We start from the raw sequence: 23,094 nt of genomic DNA, 5'->3' as shown, positions 1-23,094 counted from the left end.
CTTTAATAATGATAATATAACTTTTATCCCAAACCGTGCCTGTGAAGGGTAGCAAAACGCTACTAGCAACACGCTCGCAACACAGTAAACGGCTCTGTTAAAAAAACATATCGTACTTGTAGAAATCACGGTACACCGTCCTCATTGTACTCCTTATTACCTCGTCTTCAAAGTCGTCTTCCCCAGTAGGGGAAAGACACTTTGTCATATAGACGTCGTCCCATGCTCCCTTAATTAAAAACACGCTAGCAGCACGCTCGCAAAGTAAAGTCTACGTGCAGTAGTTCTGTTTCCTTCTTTATCGGACTGCTCGATTGCTTTTAGCTTGAAAGCTGCGTCATGTGCCTCTCGTTTTGCAATTTGCATGATGAGGGTATGTTTTCGCAGTCTTCCTCGGCGCATATATTCCACCGGTCTAAATTCTACCTTTTGTACTCGAGCGCCGCTGGCGGGCGTAAGAAAAATGACATAAATTGGCCGCATCACTGAATAAGCCGCAGGGTTGAAAGTTTGGGAAAAAAGTAGCGGCTTATAGTCCGGAATTTACGGTATATAAAAAAACATCTACTTCCTGGTTGTGTTGCCTTCAGGAAGAATCAAGTAGCGTAGACAGAAGTTGTTTATAGATAAAAGGAATACCCCCCACCACCCTACCCCACACACCCAACCCCCCCTGTATTAATATATGGAATTTGTAGTTGAGTGGTGGCGACTGATTCATTGGTTAAAAATGTCCCCTGACCAGACCAAGAGCCAAAGCAAACACTATTAAGCTTAATGTTTTCTCATTTCCTTCCCATTTCCAACCTGAAATTGTCTCACACAAATACCGTATTTTCCGCACTATAAGGCGCACCGGGTTATAGGGCGCACCCCGAAAAAATAGTTTTTGGTCCTATTTTTGACGTACATAAGACGCCGGATTATAAGGCGCTACAATGGGAACATGGACAAAACAGTCAGATAGTTCAGTCCAACTTATTACCCCCTTAACATTCCCAAAGCTTGCAAGGACGCAAATACGTGTCGATAACACGTGCGGATGCGGTGTCCGTACGATGTCACTCAAATGCATCGTTCCATCATTCGGAAGGTTAAAGTCTTGGGATTCAAGAAATGCCAACCATTCCTTAGTTTCTACTTTCTTTTTCGCTCGCAACTTTACTCTATATATGACAATAAACACTTGGAATTGAGTTTAATTTAAAAATAGACACTTCATTCCATCCATTATCTGCACCGCTTATCACAGAAACATCAAGTTCAGTCTGAAACAAGATACAGGGATAATATAAAACCCGGAGTAGCTCACCGAAGTCGTTGTGTTCATAATAATGTGCAGCCGTGGTCCTCTTATATCCGTGAGTGTAGTAAATCCAGGAGAATAAAATATTTACAAATACAAAATAGTAAAAAAATGCTTTTTGTATGCCGTCGGCCACGTGCTATACGCATTCATCTTTTTCGGCCAATTGCAGGCTTTGTTTTGCCGTTTAAGCCAATGCCAGCCTGTGAATGATAAAAAGGATCCGCCCCTTGACTTCCGAATAACTTTAGCCCATAGTGATTGATTCAACTAATGATTGACACGTCTTTTTGGGCCAATTGCAGGCTTTGTTTTGCCCCTTAGCCTATGCGAGCCTGTAAATGATAAAAAGGATCCTCCCCTTGACCTCCGAATAACTTTAGCCAATAATGACTGATTCAAATAATGATTGACACATTGGTTAGCCAATGAAACGCCGGTAAATAAATCCCAGCATACATTGGGACGACTTCGCGTTCGGGGGAAAATCTAGTCGGCGGCTGCTGCATTAGTTGCAAGACTTTGCGACTAAATATTGATTCATATATAAGGCGCACTGTATTATAAGGCGCATGGTCAGCTTTTGAAAAAAATAAAGGCTTTTAGGTGCGCCTTATAGTGCGGAAAATACGGTACATACTGAAGTATTCAGGACTCCTGAACATTAGGCCACTTGAGGACGTTAGCGAAAGGAAGACAGAAGAAGATGTCAAAGTAATTTCAAGTAACTTTTTGATTGTGCTAATTATAATATAATCGTACTTCCCACACTGAAGTTTAAGCCCATGAACATTGCCGCCACAGTGCACTCGTTCTTGCCCCTTTGTAATCTTAAATGTACTAATGAATAAAGAAAACCCCTTTGTCACTACGTGTTCCTCATAAGCCGGTGAATAATTTTTGTTCGTTATATCTTATTGGGAGAAAAACATGACTCTGGATTAAATGAATGCTAATCAGAGTCAAACAGTCAAAAAAGAAAGTGTTACAAAATATCTCTGAATGTTGTGCTCGCCCTTTACAAGAATGTATTAAAGCCACGTTTTATAAATCTGGTTTTAGAGGGTGGTATATTCACGAGAGGAACATTACCATATTTACGAGTGAAAAACATTGCAAATTCGTAAGCTTTTTAAGTAGCATATTTACAAGAAATAAACTTACGTATTTGTGATACAGCGGAACCTCGGTTCTCGACCATAATCCGTTCCAGAAGCCTGTTGGAAAACCGATTTGTTTGATCACCGAAATCATTTTTCCCATTAAAAATAATGTAAATTGTTTTAATCCGTTCCAACACCCTGAATGTTTACCTTGAATGTTTAACGTAAACATAAAGCTAACCCAGGCTAATTGTACGTTCGCGTTATCGTAATCTTCCGTACGAAAGATTACGCTAACATGAACGTGTAAAATAGAAAAAAGGCTAAAACACTTCGTACACCTTTATTAAAAGCGAAAGCAAAATGAAGCACGTTATATTATTATTATTATTATTATTATTATTATTATTATTATTATTATTATTATTAAAGCTTTGAAAACTCTCTCGGTTTACCGTCTTTCTTTGTAAATATGTGTAACCATGTATAATATGTATTTGCAACTGTATATCTTTGTAATGTATTTATTTCAGACACTTATTCTGATATGTTTTGCACGGGCAAATAAAAATGAAGGGACGAAAAAAACGCGGGCTGACGGGAATTGGGGACCGGTAAAGGTGAGTGTTTGCGGACGCGGCGGACAATAGTGGGTATATATTCTTCCCACCCTTACCTTTGGAAGTGTACACTTTTTTCCTTGGATTACTTTCAACGGGACTCGGACTCTGCAGGTCTGCATCAAACCTTAGCTACCGGTATCATTTTTCATTCATTTCGCCGGCTGTGAATTTTGGACTGTGTACTTTTATGAAGGACATTCTGTTTCAATCGCGGGACTTAAAGTCGGGTTTGGGTTAATTTTGTGTTCGTGTTCATTTCTTTGAATGTGGGCGCATGCGGCTTATATACAGGTGCGGCTTGTGTAAGAACAAAATCGGTTTTCCCTTTTACAATGTGGTGGGTGCGGCTTATAATCAGGTGCGCTCTATAGTCCGGAATTTACGGTACTTGAATGTGTGATGGTTGAACACCAGTTGAGCAATTTCTAGGTCTTCATATTCCAAATGAAAACGAAGAGGATTTTGACAAGGCTTTCTGTAACATGCTGTGAAATGCATTTCATATTCACTATTGCTTGTGGTTGTGTCAATCTCCTTTGCCATACTGAGTGGTAATAAGATGTGGAAGTGATTCATCATCTGCAACACAAATGTTATACTTTTCTATGGGCGATTTGCAAATTTAGGACTCGTGATTTGGCACAAACAACCGAGAGGGTCAAGTCAAGTCAAGTCAAGTCATTTTTATGTGTATAGCCCAAGGGTGTCAAACAGGCGGCCCGCGGGCCAGATCAGGCCCGCTAAGGGATTGAATCCGGCCCGCGAGACAACACTCAGAGAAGTGCAAGAGAAAAACAAGCTGCAGGTTGAAATATGTCAACTTGATGTTGCCAAAGTCAGGTTCCTCTCACAAAGACACTGTACTTGTATTTATTTCTCTCTCTCTCTCTCTCTCTCTCTTCCTTTTTCTTTCACTTCCTATCTCTCTCTCTCTCCCTTCCTTTTTCTTTCACTTCCTATCTCTCTCTCTCTCTCTCTCTCTCTCTCTTCATTTTTCTTTCACTTCCTATCTCTCTCTCTCTCTCTCTCTCCCTTCATTTTTCTTTCACTTCCTATCTCTCTCTCTCTCTCTCTCTCTCCCTTCATTTTTCTTTCACTTCCTATCTCTCTCTCTTTTCCACCCCTTTTCTCCCACTCTCTGTCTTTGGCTCTTTCCCTCTCTGTGTCTCTCTTTTTCTCTTCCTTTGTTGCTCTTTGTTTCTTTCTCTCGCTGTGTCTTTTTAACTTCATTTGCTCTAACTTCCTTTTTTCCTTTTTTCTCTTTTCTCTTTCTATCTTCCTACCCTTCGCGCTTTTCTTTTATCTTTTCTCTCCTTCTGTCTTTCTATTTCTCTTTGGATTTATTTCTTCCTCTCCCTTTCTTTATCCCCTCTCTCATGACTTTTTATCTCTTCACGCTCTCTCCCTCTCTCTCTTTTTCTTTCTCTGCCCTCTCTCATTTTCCCTCCCCCTTTCTCTTATTTCTTTATTTCTCTTTTTCTTTCTCTTTAATCTACTAGTCCGGCCCCTGACAGAATGTGTGTTCTATCGCGTGGCCCCCGAGTTAAAATGAGTTTGACACCCCTGGTATAGCCCTTAATCACAAATAGTCTCAAAGGGCTTCACAGATTATTACACATAAGCAGTTTAGGTTATTCATATGCTATAGAGTAGAAGTGAGTTTTAAGCTTAGATTTCAACATTTCCACTGAGGTTGCAGATCGGATCTCAGGGGGAAATGACTACATTTTGTGCAGGCTTGGGGAGTAACGGAATACATGGAACGGCAAAAAGCTGTTTGGATTTATTTTCATTTTGTTTCTGTGGCATTTTATGTTAGTTTTGCCGGAGATAAAGAGATCAAAGCCAGGAGAGAAAGCTTACCATGTGTTGTGAGTCATCATTTTATTCATATTTAGTTTATTTTGTTTTTTATTAGCATATTTGGTATTAGAGTAATCCAGAAGTAATTGAAAGTAATCCAGTTAAAGTAACCCTACCTAACCCTGGGTGTAAAGTCAGCAATCTGGTACTTCTGCACTCTTTTGGCAATGTCAGCGTTTTGACAGCGTATATGGCAAAGTTTTGCAGCTCCCATCAACTTTTGACTCGTGAAATCAAATAATGCTCCTCTTGCACTCTTTGCACTACTGTATAATACTATACATAGCTATAATTATTTAGTATATTATTAGTACTTCATCATTCCAACTCAATACAACATTTTATTTATATCTGTACATTCAAGGAAACTGCGGGTCAGATGTATCAGCGCGATTTATCGACATTTCGTTCTGTATACACGTGTACAAGAATGACAATAAAGTATATCTGAATCTTTGAATCTGAATCATTGATTCAAGTATAAGGGCAACACAAATGTCACTGATGCATCACTCCAAAACCAGTTGTTGAGTTTAATGCAGTGCTCCTTCTGTTTCCTTTGTAGATAACCACACCATGGCATCGCACTCGGTTGTGAGCGTTCGGATACTCGACGTGAACGACAATCCTCCTGAGTTGGCCACACCGTACGAAGCATCCGTATGTGAAGACGCCAAGGCGGGCCAGGTTAGTTGTTCGAGATTTTTGGTTTTGTTTTATTAGACTTTTCATCTTTGTTTCACTCTAAGCTAACACATCAACCTTCCTTTTAGTCATCATCCTTCCGATCTCCTCTTTCTTCCACTCGGTCGCTTTACTTCCACATCCTCTCACATTTAGTAACCCTATAACTAGGGTTTGCGAGACCTTTCGGTCTCCCGTCCCCCTTTCTTTGCCTTGCTGTCTCCTAGGGAGTAGAGATAGAGGGGAGAGGATCCCCAGTCCCCTCGCTTCCTCCACTTTAGTCGCCTCTTACGACACACAGCGGACCAGGGTGGGAGAATTCTCTTAACTCTCACGAGGAGAGGGCCCCTCACCACCGGAAAGAGGTCCAAATATAATGGAAGCTAGAGCTCTTGTTGATAATAGGAAGGAGTGGAGAGGTGTTGTGAAAGGATAGGATGTGGACGCGTTCTTAAGGACGGGCTGGGCACCCGTATGATGCGGCAGGGGTAAACCAGTGAAAGCTGTCGGCCCTGCTGTTGAACAGGAGAGTGTGTTGTGTCACCCTGACCCGAGTGACATGGCCGCTTTCTGGTGTCACATTTCATCTGGAGGGACGAAAGCATGACCAACTTGGGTGCCGAGGTGCCTAACTTGTTTGGGTGTTAGGGCAATTGGGTTGGCCATGGTCCAAACATTTTTGTGGGTGTTTTTTTGCTATTTTCTTTTTCCTTTTATTTTCTTTGTTATTGTATGTGTTTGTCTTGCTGTCGGTCAACCCTCTTGAGGGATATGACCAAGGTAGATAGATAGATTGATTAGACCTTGCTCATGTGAATTATATTTCGGACTTGGGCTTTATAACAATTACCTACGCATGATTCTCAAATTAAATTAAGAGCCTGAATCTTCCATGACTAAGTGTGAGCAAATTCACTGCCACTACTTGGATTCTTGGATCCTGTTGCAACAATGTTTTTGTCACGAACCAGAAACAGAGACAGGACCCAGTAGCGTTGGTTTACTCAGTTTTATTGATAAAGAGAGAGAGCAGGGCTTGTTTCCACGATCAGATGGTTGACGGACACGGGTATCAGGTGGCTGGCACGTGGAAGTGGCACTCATCTATCGAGCGAGGGTAATCGTAGATTGGGATACTGGTCATTAGCCGGGACAGGAGAGCAAGGGCGGTATCGAGTTCAGAAACAAGGTCCGCAACGGGTATCAGGCAGGAAGTCGAGTAAAACAGGTCGGATGTCGGGATGGCAGAACATGGCAGAAACGGGTCCAGAAACAGGTCGTCAACAAGTATCAGGTAGGAGAAAACAGGGCAGGAAAAATGTATGAGCTTGCCTAGCTGGGAGCATCGGTTCGCAACGATCCGACGCTGGTAACAGGGAGCCGGGGGGTTTAAAGAGTGGCAGGGAGCCAATCAGCGGCCAGTGCTGTTGGCACCAACGGGGCAGCCGCAGGTGCTCTGTATCAGTAATCATGACAGTTTTGGAATCTGATAATTTTTCTAATACCTTGTATGTCAATGCATACCTATCATTACTATGCATTTCTTATACGCTGTATTCTGTGGTATATAAGTCACACGAGGTTAAAGGGCATTTTTTTTCAAGTTTCTGATCAAATTGTGGTTTTTGTGTGCGCCTTGTAGACCAGGATATATGGTATATCAGCCCCCGCGGTACTTGAGGTCTTCTATTAGCTGATCGGAGTATTTTTATTGTATTTTGTGTTTGATGGCTGTGGAGGTGGCCTCTTGAAAGTTGAACTAAGGCTAAGCAGGACGTGTACTGTAAAAGATGGTTCAAAAAGTTGTTTTGGGGCATTAAACAGCATGAACAGTTACCAGCACAGGTGAGGCCGTTTTCATTTCAATGAGTTCTCGCTTTTTTTCGCTGATCAACATTAACAATTCAAAGGGTTATTCGGGTGTTTTATGCTCTTCACACTGTGGGAATGCCCTGGGCTGAATTGGACCCAATTACACATCGAAAACAAAGGGGCAATTAAAAACGAGGTTTGAAAAAACTGTTTGGACGCCATGATGGATGTCGTATTTGCATTTGTAAATGAGGCTTATGTTTTGCCTCCTCTTGATCCACAGGGCTCAAAACGTACAGCTCTCGTCACTTGCCACAATTTTTTTGCACCACACCCCCCACCCAGTCCCTTAAATCCCACCTCCACTGGAAGCCTCCATTAACCTTCAGCTCCTAATCACATGAGTCTATTAGACAGCCCTGTGCCAAAGGCGCCGATGTGCTCCACATTTCCCAATAGCGGCCTTGCAGCCATGTAAGGCGCTAACCTGCTTATTGGGGGTATTAGGGGTTCAGTGTCTTAACCAAGGACACTTCGACATGTGACACGGACGAGCCGGGATTCGAACTGGGATCCCTTGATCCCAAGACGAGCGCTCTACCTCCTGAGCTACTGCCGCCCTCCAGGACCATTTCAGGAAATTAATGGCAAACATATAACCAAAACCACTTGCATTTGTTGGGAATGTAATACAACTTAAACCATTCCGTCTTTGTATTTGTTGTGAATGTAATCGAACGGAAATGCACACCGTATATACCGTAAATTCTGGACTATAAGCCGATAGTTTTTTTTTCCCAAACCTTCAACCCTGCGGCTTTTTCAGTGATGCGGCCAATTTATGTCATTTTTCTAACAGCCGCAAGCAGCGCTCAAGATTTAGACCGGTGGAATGTATGCGCCGAGGAAGACTGCAACTTCTTAGCTTGTGCACAAATTCAATTAGCGTAGACATATCCTCATCATGCAAATTGCAAAAAGAAAGGCACATGAGGTAGCATTCAAGCTAAAAGCAAAGGAGCAGTCCGTTAAAGAAGGAAACAGAGCTACTGCACGTAAACTTCTCTTTGCGAGCGTGTTGCTAGCATGTTTTTGAATGAGGGAACGTGGGACGAGGTCTATATGACAAAGTCTCTCTCCCATACTGAGGAAGACGACTTTGATGACATCAGTTATAAGGAGGAAGATGAGGACGGTTTACCGTGGTTTTTACAAGTACGGTATGTTTTTTTTAACAGACCTGTTTACTGTCTGCATGTTGCTAGTAGCGTTTTGCCACCCTTCACAGGCACGGTTTGGGATGAAAGTTATAATATTATAATTAAAGCTTTGAAAACTCTCTCGGTGTACCGTCTTTTTTTGTAAATATGTGTAACCGATGTATAATATGTATTTTCACCTGTATATTTTTGTAATGTATTTATTTGAGACACTTATTCTGATATGTTTTGCGAATAAAAAAAGAGGGGCGGAGCAAACGTGGGCTGACGGGAAGTGGGCTAAAGGTGGGTGAGACCTGCTATCTCGGCGGACAATAGTGGATATATATTTTTCCCACCCTTACCTTTGGAAATATACACTTTTTTCCTTGGATTACTTTCAACGGGACCCAGACTCTGCAGGTCTGCATCAAACCTTAAGTACCGGTATCATTTTCTGTTCATTTTGCCGGCTGTGGTTTTTGGACTGTGTACTTTATATTCAATTACAATCGCGGGACTCAAAGCCGGGTTTGGGCTAATATTGTGAGTGTGTTACATGTTTTAATGTGGGCGCATGCGGCTTATATACAGGTGCAGCTTGTGTAAGTACACAATCGGTTTTCCTCTTAAAATGTGGTGGGTGCGGCTTATAATCAGGTGCGCTCTATAGTCCGGAATTTACGGTAAATCACTTTTGAGAACTGTTATAAAGCTTATTATGCTGGAATAAGCTTTATGGTAGAGTGCATAACAGTTTTAATGCGAGTGATTTGAATAGAAAAAGGCAAAATAAACATGTTACCTGCTCAAAAGTGATTTATATACAGTGTGCATTGCCGTTCGATTACATTCACAACAAATACAAAGACAGAATGGTTTAAATTGTATTACATTCCCAATAAATGCAAGACGAAGTGGTTTTGGTTACCATAAATTCCGGACTATAGAGCGCACTTGATTATAATCCGCACCCACCACATTTTAAGAGGAAAACCGATGTTGTACATACACAAGCCGCACCTGTATATAAGCCGCACGCGCCCACATTTAAACATGTAACACAAACACAAATTTAACCCAAACCCGACTTCAAGTCCCGAGATTGAAACTAAATGTCCTTCATTAAAGTCCACAGTTCAAAAATTACAGCCGGCAAAATGAACGGAAAATGATACCGGTACTTAAAGTATCAGTTGAAAGTAAGCCAAGGAAAAACGTGTATATTTCCAAAGGTAAGGGTGAGAAAAATATATCAGATGAACACATTTACTCACGCAACTCCTTTTTCTTTAACCAACTTTTTACCCCCTCTTCTTTCCTTGTCCATCCCTCACCTTTTGCGGTCCCCACTAAACCCGTCACCCCGCGTTTGTTCCGCCCCTCCTTTTTCATTCACCCGTGCAAAACATATCAGAATAAGTATGTAAAATAAATACATTACAAAAATATACAGTTGCAAATACATATTATACATGGGTTACACATATTTACAAAGAAAGACGGTACACCGAGAGAGTTTTCAAACATTTAATAATAATAATATAGCTTTGACAGGGCAGTGAATGGTAGCAACACTCGTGCGCCGCTGGCGGCCGTTAGAAAAATGACATAAATTGGCCGCATCACTGAATACGCCACAGGGTTGAAAGTTAGGGAAAAAAGTAGCGGCTTATAGTCCGGAATTTACGCTATATGTTTGCCATGAGAATCCAGAAAAGTGATATAAAAGTGAGATAAAACGAGTTAAAAGTGGTTATAGTAGCCAGGGAATGCAAATCTCGGCAGGGATGCATATCTCGGAATAACACAAGCCCGCAAGCCTCGTGTTAGCGATTCATGTGAATAGAGGGAAATGCCTACCTAGCAACCGTGTGCACCTACGGGGGAGATGGAAAGGTGCAATGCCTAGAAAAGGTTATTCGCATCAATTTTTACCTGTCGTTCCAGCTTTTTATGGTGTTGCTGCTGCTGGGATTGAATGGAAATGTTTTTGCCGTTGGCCAAAGGCTTTCCAGCCCTCATTTTTAGTCCCAAGGGGATTCACAAGAGGGGCCTGAGGAAAAATTATCCTTTTTTTTTTGCCGTCTATTATTTTCATAGGTAACGGGTCCAAGTGAAAAGTGCTGTATGATTTAGGGCTGGGAGAATAATGGCTTACGCTGGCAGCGTTCCGATAAGGGCAGAGAAGAGAACGTCTATGCAATGTTTTTCACATTTTAGATTCATATACGATAGATAGAAGTCATGATACAAGGTAAAATCCTGCATGGGTGAAAAATGGTATTAATCTTTTTGATAAAGTTAAAACTTATATAAACTCTATGTTGGCAAAATTAAACAAATAAAAACAAGCATTAAGGTAAATAAAATTTATTAGTATTGTTGATGGCCCAACCACCACTAGCTCCCGGCCACACTGCGCGCCCCCGTGTGTCTAGTTAACTTTAGTCGCACAGGAAACAGATAAATACACCGGAAATGCAACTTCAAAATAAAAGAGCACAAAACTGATAAACGTACAAGAGATGCAATTAGACTGATTATTGAACCGTTACTTCATGTTTGTGTGTGTGTGAAAGATTGTTTTTATATTTAGGAATATAAAAACAAGTTATATTCACACAGTGAATTCTAAGAAATGTTACAACCAAAACGACCAACCTATGATTTTTACATCTTGTTAGGGAAAAAACTATGAAAAATGTAGCGTTTACCAAATTATTCGAATTAGTTATCTGACTCCATTAACCAAACATAACCCTAATTCTCCCAACAATGCATGCTCTTTTCTTAATGGAAAAAATATTGGCAAGAGACCATCATTTCAACACGGGGGCAGATTTATTTTTTTAAAGTATTTGACTAAGTGAATTCCATCGAATTTAGCTGAATTAGTCTAACTAGTCCTCGTCGAGCCTCCCTCTCACGATCTTCTGAAGTTATGTCTTCTGAAGTTCTTTTTACAAGCCGGCGAATTGGCCACCCCCATGGGACGTGCTGACTTCTCCCATCGGGCGGGCCGGATGTCAGCTTCACCACCTCCGCGCTGAAGGGCGCCGCCACGTCTAAAAAACTCACAACAATAAAGTTTATCAGAACAACTTCTCCAAACAATGTCCCCTTTTTCCGCGTCACAGATGCTCCTCCGGCGTCAGCCCTTGTCCCCGTTCCCGCTGTTTTCTGTTAACATCCCTCTCTGTCTAGGCCGCATCGACCTTCAGCCTTCTCTCTGAAAAATCTTCATTGCATTCAACAAATGTAACTTGTATAAAATCCCTTATAGTCAAATAAATAAAATATAAAATCCTGTTCAGAAAATAACAGCACAAAACAGAATGGACACCCTTTGAAAGGATTTTTCTTCATAATGTTCCAAGACATTGTTAATTTGAACCCCAAGGGATGAGAGGCAGTTGAAAGGAGACGGAGATAAAGAGACAAATGAAAGTCTTCTCTCGGAAGCCAAGACAAGGAAATTATGACAGAGTAGGACCGCTTTTTGTGTCTAAAAATGTTGGCAGAGGACAGCATGGAGCCAAATAAATTAAGCCGTAACTTACAGACATTACACCCCATTCGCAGTGGTATTCAGGTTTTTTTAGCAGGCCTAAATGAAATGAAATGAAATGATCTGCATTTATATAGCGCTTTTCAAGTTAATGACTTCTCAAAGCGCTTTACAGTGTGTTTCACATTTCCCAATAGCGGCCGTGCAGCCATGTAAGGCGCTAACCTGCTTATTGGGGGCATTAGGGGTTCAGTGTCTTACCCAGGGACACTTCGACATGTAACATGGAGGAGCCGGGATACGAACCTGCGATCTCATGATCCCCAGACGAGCGCTCTACCTCCTGAGCTACTGCCGCCCTTAAACGATATGTAAATTTGGCATGGAACGAGTGTCACGGTTGCCATGGCGCCCAGTTGGTCCCAGCCGGGTGGCGCCAGGTTCTGTTGCGGTTGCCACGGCTCCCAATTGGCCCCGCCCATGGACACCGGCTGAGACGCATTGACTGATTGCTCATTGGCAGTACTTAAACACGCTCCTTTGAGCCGTTAGGTGTCTGAGCGTCTGTGATACTTTTGTGAAACTTCTGCAAGACTCCTGTTAAACTCTGTGAAATACTAGAATTTTCCTGCATTTGATCCTGTTTTGTTTTTGGCCTAATTTGTTTGATTTTTACTACTCTTTTGTTTGGATTTCAATCCACTTCTGCGACCATCGATCCCCTGATAAATTGTGAGTACGTTACGCGAGTGGGTTCTAAATTATGTTTACTGCCCTGGTCCGTGACACAAAGATGACGTGCAATAACCATTTTTGAGCAATTATTCTTTTGTCACCACCAACAGTCTGTAATCACTTAAAAAAAGGGTGAGGCGAGAGGATTTCTTCTTTCTAGGGGAGCATTACAGAAAATAATGGAGAAGCACTGCACCAGATTAACATACTTCAAATCAGTCATTATCTAACTTCGACATGTAATAAACCTTTTTGTTTACGTACATTAGCTGTACACACATAATGCAACCTAAAGTGCAGCAATGGTAGAACAAATGGCGAGCAGCCAAAATGGGGCGAACTGGAAAAAAAAAGCACGAGTCGACTGTTTACGGGGTAACCTGAACCCTATAAAACTGGATTATTTCGGATGCCCGCATGCTAATGGGGAGCTCTCTAGACAATATTATATTAATTGCAGGACACTCTGCGAAAAGCACAAAGGAAGAGTCAAAATCAGTGTTCCCTCTAAACTGCGTGTGTGCGCAATTGCGCACTACCCAGAGCTTTTCCGCGCACAAAAAAACCTAGCAAGCGCACAAAAATGAGCGCTCAAAATTGCGAATTAAGAAGCGAATTAAGTCAAAGTTACAGTTCATGAAGGTAAAAAAACACGGGCTCCCCTGACATGGTGTCCTAAATGCGGTATGTTGAAGTCGAGTCGAATAAGAACGAAGTTGAGTAAAGTTACTAGAGTTTGTTAAGAATGGGCTTCTTCGGCTCGGCTCACTAAAAGGAACCGGCTCTTTCGGGTCTTAAACGGCTCTTCAGCTTGTTTTTGCTTCTTTAATTCCTACACGACCAAATATTATGTAAAGGTGTGCACAAAATGACTTAAAGGAAGAGGGGAAAATAGAACAAAAAAGAAAAAAACACCCAAATGAAAAAGTAGTGAAAAGCTGAGAAAAAAAGAAACAAAAGGAAGAGATAAAGAAGGAAAATTCAGAAAAAAAAGCCAGGAAAAAAAAGAAATAAACAAAGGGAAAAAGTAAATAGAGAACAAAAAGAAAAAAGTAACAGCTAGGAAAAAAATAAACACAATGAAATTGTTTTAAAGGAATTAAAAAAACATTGAAAAAAAACAGGGTAGAAAAAGAAAAAGTTTGTATTGCATTCAAATAATTTCCAATCATATCAAGTCAATCCTGTTACCAACATTGTACTTCCACTCAAAAATGTGATTCAATATAGTTGTGTGTTGTGCAACCGACTCAATAAGCCCCCCAAAATGTTAGTATTAAGCGACAAAAGATACCAGGAAACGCGCGCAACTTAGAAGGAACATTGCTCATATCTCTTCCATCTGGTGACTGTGAAAAGCAAAAAAAAAAAAAATGTCTGGAAACATTCATACTGCTTTTGTTGAGCGCCGATCAATGCTGGCAGAATCATTGGAGCCCACACAACAACTGCTACTATATTTCATATCAACAGAAACTAAATCAACTGTCAGATTGCCTGTGTGGAGTTTCCATACTTTGTCACAGGAGGCTGTTCCTGGCATCCATGTTGGTTCTACAAATGGACCGAGACTCTCTCCCGTAGTGCAACAGTTCACAAGTCTTCATTTACTGTTTCATTAATTTTCTGTTGTGACGATTGATTTTGTTTTTTTCATTGTTTGTGACACACTTTGGAGGTTTGAGCAAGTCGACTGTGTAAATCGGGCATGTTGATAGACTGTACTCCCAAATCCATTCAATTGTGGACTCCCAAATCCATTCAATTGTGGACTGAGCAATTCGGAAAAACGCTGGACTATGTGTAATGTAAGATCAAACATTCGGTTGTGTCCGGCAACTCTGTTTGACCCTCAAACCATCCACCCCCGAGGACAACAAAGTCAGTTAGTTCTTTGCTCCTTTGTGTCTTTGTTTCCTTATCCTCACTGTAAATGTGGAACTGGAGTCGTCCAATTTCGTTGTCACAGCATATCCCATGTTGTAACAATGACAATAAAGGCATATTGTATTCTATTCTATTCTATTATTGTGTGTGTTACAACCCAAATTACCAAACGTTGATTAGTGGAGCCTTCTCTTTAAAAGTCATTACAGAATACAGTCATTTTGGAACAACACGGTTTGCCTTTTACGGATTTTCAGCTTGCAATGTGCAGTGTTCATTTTATCTTGTCACAAAATAACCACAAAGCCGAGCCGGCGGCTTTGTTATGCACAGGATCGTTTTTTATGTGAATGTCGTTCATCCTACAGTGGTATATCCTCATACGAGCACTTTTATAAACTATCATTTTGGTATACGAGTTTTTTTGGGGGGGGGAAATCTGCTCGCTTTGCGAAGAAAAATGTAGTTCAAAAGCTGTCCCAGAAAACGCTCTAGACCAAAAACATTGTAAAACTGTGCTGTATCTTTTTTGGTGTACATTCATTTAAATTAACTGTAAATTTAATTTTAAGTGTACAGTAAGTGCTTAAGTATCACTAACAGTCTTTTGATCTCATATATGTCAACATGTATCAATTGCTCTTCTTAGATAGATAGATAGATAGATAGATAGATAGATAGATAGATAGATAGATAGATAGATAGATAGATACTTTATTCATCCCCGAAGGGAAATTCACATTTCCAGCAGCATCCCTGAGCTGAGAACAGTACAATAATAAAGCCAAAAGAATACAATATACAAATACCCAGTGTGACGTGCAAATGCCCACTGTAGCGTGTTATATAGAGTAACTAAATAGTGCTACACAATATACACATTGCAATAAAATACATTAATATGCAATGTAGGGGGTGTGGTTTAGTGTGGGCCTTTACTCTGCCGGGTGGAGTTAAAGAGCCTCATGGCATGAGGAAGAAAAGATCTCTTCAGTCTGTCCGTAGTACAAGACAGTGACAGCAGTCTGTCGCTGAAATTACTCTTCTGTCTGGAGATAATGCTGTGTAGTGGATGCGATGGATTGTCCATGATTGACCTCAGCTTTTTCAGTGCTCGTCTCTCAGCTACTGTTGTTAGGCTGTCCAGCTCTTTGCCCACAACAGAGCTTGCTAGCCAGTTTATTGAGACGAGAGGCATCCTTCTTCTTGACGCCTTATTAATTTTTATTATTAATTCTTATTAATTGCATATAATGTCTGGGATCAAGAAAAAATATTGTGACAGTAATAGCATTCTACATTGAGATTGCCGTCTGCTACCTGTTCTTTTCCCGTATTGTTGTACGGGGTACATATTGAAAAATAATAAATGTACACATTATGGGATAAAGGTATAAAATAATGGGAAAATATGTGACTCCTCCTTGCATCCGCATCCCTTTCAGTGTTCATTTACCCGTGAAAAGTGATGGGTCCCGGGGACTCGCATGCTGAAAAATCTATGGGTCCCAACAGAGATCTATGGCTCCCCAAAATTGAGTCTTATCGGGGTTGAAATTGTAAATCGGCGACAAATATATGATATAAATCTATATATTCATTCAGTTTCAATCATCACAGTTTATTTTACTTTACGTTAAACATTCAAGGTAAACATTCAGGGTATTGGAACGGAGCCCAAAATTCAGGGTGTTGGAACGGAGCCCCCTTTCCAATGAACCGCTCACCACTTGTTGTGGAGACCCGGGTGCTAATCGACTTGTAAACTACCTGATTTTTTTATTTTTACACGTTCATGTTAGCGTAATCTTTCGTACGGAAGATTACGCTAACGTACGATTAGCCTGGGATAGCTTTATGCTTACGTTAAACATTCACGGTAAACATTCAGGGTGTTGGAACGAATTAAAACGATTTACATTATTTTTAATGGGAAAAATGATTTCGGTGATCGAACAAATCGGTTTTCGAACAGGGTTCTGGAACGGATTATGGTCGAGAACCGAGGTTCCACTGTAGTGTTGGCAAAAAGATTGACTTGATACATGTGCAAATTATTTGACTGTAACACAAGATGATTGAGCAAATTACAACCCCCCAAAAAAACAATATTGTTCATGTAAATGTGAACAGTCAGACTCATGTGTTGTTTGACAAAACAAAAGAAGCAAAACATGTCAAGTTGTTTTATAACCACGGTCGAGTAGAAAAAGACATGTTTAACGCACTGCACAAAGGCAAATATTACTGAAAGTTGCCTACAAGGTGCATCCACTATTTAAACTGCGGGGAAGTTCTTCCCCATTACCCCCGCTTCCGCTTCTACAGAACTCCCATCCCACCCTCTAGAGCAGGGGTCGGGAACCTTTTTGACTCAAAGAGCCATAAAAGCAAAATATATTAATTTTATTTTGGTAAAGAGCTACACCATATATTATGAGACAAATTTACTAAATTGCTAAACCCGCGCCCCAGACAAAAGCTTAGTCTTCGGCCCATTTATTTTTGATGATTAGACAAAAATTATGAAAAGAGAATAATGCCGGAGCCCGTGTCCCAAAATCAACAAACATACCACTTTAAACTTGTCTCTTTCTTGCAATGACTCAAGATCGGTGAAACTAATTTTTACCGTTTATTTCATACATATCGGTTTCAAAACCAGATGTAAGCAGTTATTTTGTAAAAACCTCACAACATTCTGCAAACAGGGAGCCTAATGTGCTTACCTTTGGCGCAGATGCAGTAGGGCGAGAGATGGGAGGGAGTGCTTGCACTTTTTGCATAGCTCCACCCATCCCTCCCACTCACCCAATCAAAGAACTTTAAGTTCTCTTTCCGGTGTTTTGGCGTATTTACAATTTGTTCCGTGGATTCATCAAAACGTATCTGAACACTGAACACAGATTATATAGTGAGCTTTTATATATAAAGGATTATTAAGCGTTGTACAGCCAAAACGAGTTTTTTTTGTTTTTCTTTGGTGTGACACCTTGACTGTAAATTGTAGTGAAAAACGTGCCCTATATATTCTGCAAAGTACTGCTTTGTAATCCAGCTTTGGTTTTGCTTTGCGTGTATCTGAACAGCATTAATGGCATCAAGTTTTGAACGAGATGGAGAAAATTCGCATACAATCAAATTTGTATCCGAGCCACAGGTATTCATAGAAAGAGCCAGGGTTGGGTAGGGTTACTTTAACTGGATTACTTTCAATGACTTTTGGATGACTCCAATAACAAATATGCTAATAAAAGACAAAAGAAACTAAATATGAATAAAATGACTACATTTTGTGCAGGCTTGGGGAGTAACGGAATACGTGGAACGGCAAAAATGATGTCGGCAAGCTGTTTGGATTGATTTTCATTTTGTTTCTGTCGCAATTTATGTTCGTTTTGCCGGAGATCAAAGAGATCAAAGCCAGGAGAGAAAGCTTACCACGTGTTGTGAGTCATAATTTTGTTCATATTTAGTTTCTTTTGTCTTTTATTAGCATATTTGGTATTGGAGTATTCCAAAAGTTATTGAAAGTAATCAAGTTAAAGTAACCCTACCCAACCCAGGAAAGAGCCATATATGGCTCACGAGCCATAGGTTCCCAACCCCTGCTCTAGACTCCGGCCTCCCTCCTCTCTCCAGCTCAGATGAGTTATAATGAAAGTGAGGTTTGTAAAAAAAAGATATGTAAAGGAATGAATCTTAGAGTAACAAAAACAAAACAACAACCAAAAAAAAAAACTACCGGCTACATTGGTTGATCACTTAGTTAAGTGTCAAAGTTTCAAGTGCCAAACATGAGACACAGTGACACTTATAGACTGTTATTGGCAAGTTAGGTTTTCTTATTTATTTAATGAATCTCAAGGATACAACTTTTCTCTCAATTCAATTTTTTTTTCGACATTCCGTTCGGCTGAACAGTAACATTTGTCAAGCAGAAGGCAAGTCCCTTTACAAGAGAAAAAGTCATATGTTCTTACTCTCTTTGCTTCTCGACTGGGAGGTCGGTGGTTCGCGCCCCGGCCGAGTCATTCCTAAGACTTAAAAAGTGGTCGGCGGCGCCCTCTGTTGGCTGCGGCTGCATCGGCTCGCTACAACGGGTCAGGTGCGATCGACATTTCGTTCTGTGTACATTGTTACACAGAATGACAATACAAGGAAATTATTATTATTATTATTATTATTGTGTGCTTTTGAGACCAGTCCACTTTTACTGTCATGCCCAAAAGTAGTACAGTACAGTAATCCCTCGGTTATCTCGGTTAATGGGGACCAAAACCACCCGCGAAAAGTGAAAATCCGCGAAGTAGCGAACCCCTTTCCAAAATGCTTTTTTAAAAAAATATATTTTATTTAATTATTATTATTTTTTAGACCTGCAAAGCTCTGAACCCGCGAACGTGGAACCACGAAGTAGCGACGCCCATTCAAAAATTCTAAAAAAAAATAATAATAATTATATATATATTTTTTTAATTATTTATTTGTATTTGATTATTTTATTTTGTTATTATTATTTTTTTTTCGACCCACGAAGCTGAACGTCGAACTGCATTGCTTTTATGGACTTTTTTTTTATCGACGGCTTCATCTGCTCAAGTCTGTCTCGAATCATTTGGACAAATTCATAGAAAAGTTAATCAATGGACATTTAAAAGACAACCATAACAATTGATTATTTTCATCTATAGTTAACATGTATGACATCATGCCATTTTCACGTTAAAGGGGAGGGCAAACTATGGCCCGTGGGCCACTTGCGGCCTGTCACACCTTTTCATCCGGACCGCCAAATGAAAATGGTAAACATACCATGACAATATATCCATCTATCCATTATCTGCACCGCTTATCCTCAGTAGGGTCGCGGGAGTGCTGGAGCCCATGCCAGCCAGGCATGTGGGCAGGGGACACCCTGAACTGGTTGCCAGCCTATCGCAGGGCACACAGGGACAGACAATTCACTCGCTCATTCACACCTAGGGACAATTTGGACCAGCCAATTCACCTGACATGCATGTTTATGGAATGTGGAAGGAAACCGGAGTGCCTGGAGGAAACCCACGCAAGCACAGGGAGAACATGCAAACTCCGCACAGGAAGGTTCGAATAATGACAATATATTTAATACTAAATAAAATACTACTCATAAATCATGTGTTTGGTGCCAACTTGGTCCCCATTGTCCCTCTGTGTGTCTGCAACAAAAATACTACTACAAAATGACTGCAAAATTAGTACTAAACTAACTGTGGTACTTAAAAACAGGGACCTAAAATGTTATTTTGCTTTGATCCGAAATTAAAATAAATGTATTTAACTACTACAAAAATACTACTACAGTAATTTTAGAATACACAATTCTGACACATAAATATTAAAACAGAGACACTACTAAACTACAGTAAAGCTGGAAAAATACTTAAGAAATACTACAAAATACTACAATGTAAATTCTACAAAATACTATTGAAATACCACAGACATACTACAAAAATACTACTATGGAATTACTTAAAAAATACCTCTAAAGAAATACTATAAAATACCACTATGGTAATAATATCATGCAAACATAATACTTGAAAACAACGACAGAAATACTACTAAAAACAATACAATGGAAATGCGTGAAATAATTACACCAAAAATACAACTACAGCAATACTACATAAATACTACCGATATAATACAAAAATTATACCATGGACATATTTTAAAAATACAACAGACATAATTAAGAAAATATATAAAAGTACTACGATGGAAATACTATTAAACACTAATGCAGGAATAGTACAAAAATATATGTACATCACTCCTACAAAAATACTCCAGATATATTACAAAACTACTAAATATATATATATATATATATATATATATATATATATATATATATATATATATATATATATATATATAGAATAGAATATACCTTTATTGTCATTGTTACAAAATGGGTTAGCATATTGTGACAACGAAATTGGGCATGACACTCCAGTTTTACACATTCAGGGGGGTGACATTAGACCCAGACGTCCCCCAATCACATAGTTAAATGCCATATATCAAATTAAAGAGGAAAAAAATCACCATCAACTTATTGGACGTTGTGCTGACATGGCAATTCCTGCTACATAATGTCAGTCGCTTTAACCGCAGCTACCTAGGCTCTCTGGTTGTCAGAAACACTTTTAAATCAATACTGGTCTTATTAGCTAAGCTCCTCTTAGTAAAACCAATATTAATCCAAAGTGGAAAGTGCATCGTAACGATTTTGCAAAAGTGGTATATATTTGCCGACCATTGAATTTATGCAGTGCCTGGATCCAATTTAAAAAAGGAAATGCTTTTAAATAGAAAAGCATTTAAGAAAAATGTACTGTCATGTATTTCCAACAGTAAGTGTAAGGTATATTACATCTAGTTATTTGTAATTTTCTCAGTTACTCACTGATGGAATATACTTGCTTTCATACTGTTTCTTTATTACTTGTTCTCTATTTTTCTACTCTTTTGTATGATTCTGTTTGAAAACACGCATACTTTCAGTCTTTATTTTGAAGGGTACAGGAAACTCATCATGGTATGTTTTTACAACTGCTTGACTTCTTCTAATAAAAAGAATCGCGTCACCGGGCCACGGTGAGAAAGAGGAGTCATTCAGAGGAGTGGGTTCGTTTTTCTCCCTGCGGTAACTGGAGGCCTCCTGTTGATATCATATCTGCATCTTCCTTGACTCTCATATCAGCCAGAGATTAATATCCCAAATTAATCTGACAGCAAGACTATGCATTTATCGATCTCAAGCATGGCCAATACATGATAGGTAAATCTACATATAGATACATGTGGTCGGGGGGGAAGAAGTCATTATTTGCCGTCATTAAAATAAATAAATCCAAAATTAAGAATGAATATCAGCTCTCAATTGTATACGAATAGACAGGTTTGTAACTTGTCATATTATGAGGAAAATGCAAAAAAAAATTCCGTTGTGAACCGCACCATTGATAAGTTTAGTGTTTTTGATATTAGACCTCTGCACACAAGATTACAAAGTATGTGAATTTATTTATTGTTGATTGTTTTGACTATTATGCACTCTTGGCCAATCGCACTGCGGTTCTCTAAATGCCACACACCTTAAGGAAGATCTGCTAATTGCAGGGTTGGGAAGGGTTACTTTAACTGGATTACTTTCAATTACTTTTGGATGACTCCAATACCAAATATGCTAATAAAAGACCAAATAAACTAAATATGAATACAATGACTCAATTTTGTGCAGGTTTGGGGAGTAACGGAATACATGGAATGGCAAAAATGATGTTGCAAAGCTGTTTGGATTTATTTTCATTTTGTTTCTGTCGCATTTTATGTTCGTTTTGCCGGAGATTAAAGAGATCAAAGCCAGGAGAGAAAGCTTACCACGTGTTGTGAGTCATCATTTGATTCATATTTAGTTTCTTTTGTCTTTTATTAGCATATTTGGTATTGGAGTCATCCAAAAGTCATTGAAAGTAATCCAGTTCAAGTAACCCTACCCAACCCTGGCTAATTGTTACCTTAAGAGATTTAGGGCTTTTAGAACAGGTTGGAATTCCTTATCTGAGGTCTGGGCTTTCTTCCCTGTATCTTGCAAATGTAATATCCATTGATGTCTTATTTCTTTATTTTCAGTCTTTACTGAACGATAAACGTATCAAACCTTATCACATATCAACAAAGATATAATTTCAAGATTTTGATTTCTATTAAATCTGCCGTATGGCCGTTAATAAGAACATGACATCAATAAAGCTGGGGCGGCAGTGGTTCAGGAGGTAGAGCACTCGTCTTGGGATCAAGAGATCGCCGTTCGAATCCCGGCTCCTCCGTGTTACATGTCGAAGTGTCCTTGGGTAAGACACTGAGCCCTAATGCCCCCTATAAGCAGGTTAGCGCCTTACATGGCTGCACGTCCGCTATTGGGAAATGTGAAGCACATTGTAAAGCGCTTTGGGAAGTCTTCATTAACTTGAAAAGCGTTATATTAATGCAGATCATTTCATTATTATTTTGGGGTGGCAGTGGCTGAGGAAGTAGAGCGCTCGCCTTGGAATCAAGGATCCCAGTTCGAATCCCGGCTCCTCCATGTGACATTTTGAAGTCTCCTTGGGTAAGACACTGAACCCCTAATGCCCCCAATAAGCAGGTTAGCGCCTTACATGGCTGCACGGCCGCTATTGGGAAATGTGAAGCACATTGTAAAGCGCTTTGGGAAGTCTTGACTTGAAAAGCGCTATAGAAATGCAGATCATTCCATTTCAAAGCATCAAGTCAAACACAGTTTACTTTATCTAAATATTGAAAATATATTTTA

At 39.8% G+C, this 23,094-nt stretch overlaps 1 protein-coding gene across 1 annotated transcript in view; it reads left to right on the top strand.

Moving 5' to 3' along the window:
- Window positions 1-23,094, top strand: part of cdh22 (cadherin 22) — a 163,475-nt gene that overhangs the window by 97,124 nt on the left and 43,257 nt on the right. The window contains exon 8 of the mRNA XM_088339075.1: window positions 5,461-5,582. Coding sequence (XP_088195201.1) covers window positions 5,461-5,582 — 122 coding nt within the window. The remainder of the gene's footprint in view (window positions 1-5,460; window positions 5,583-23,094) is intronic.

The sequence above is a fragment of the Urocampus carinirostris genome, chromosome 6 (assembly GCF_059441175.1).
Source record: "Urocampus carinirostris isolate Australia breed hairy pipefish chromosome 6, RoL_Ucar_1.0, whole genome shotgun sequence".
NCBI classification, from domain to species: Eukaryota; Metazoa; Chordata; class Actinopteri; order Syngnathiformes; family Syngnathidae; genus Urocampus; species Urocampus carinirostris.
This window is presented reverse-complemented; position numbering and strand designations above follow the sequence as displayed.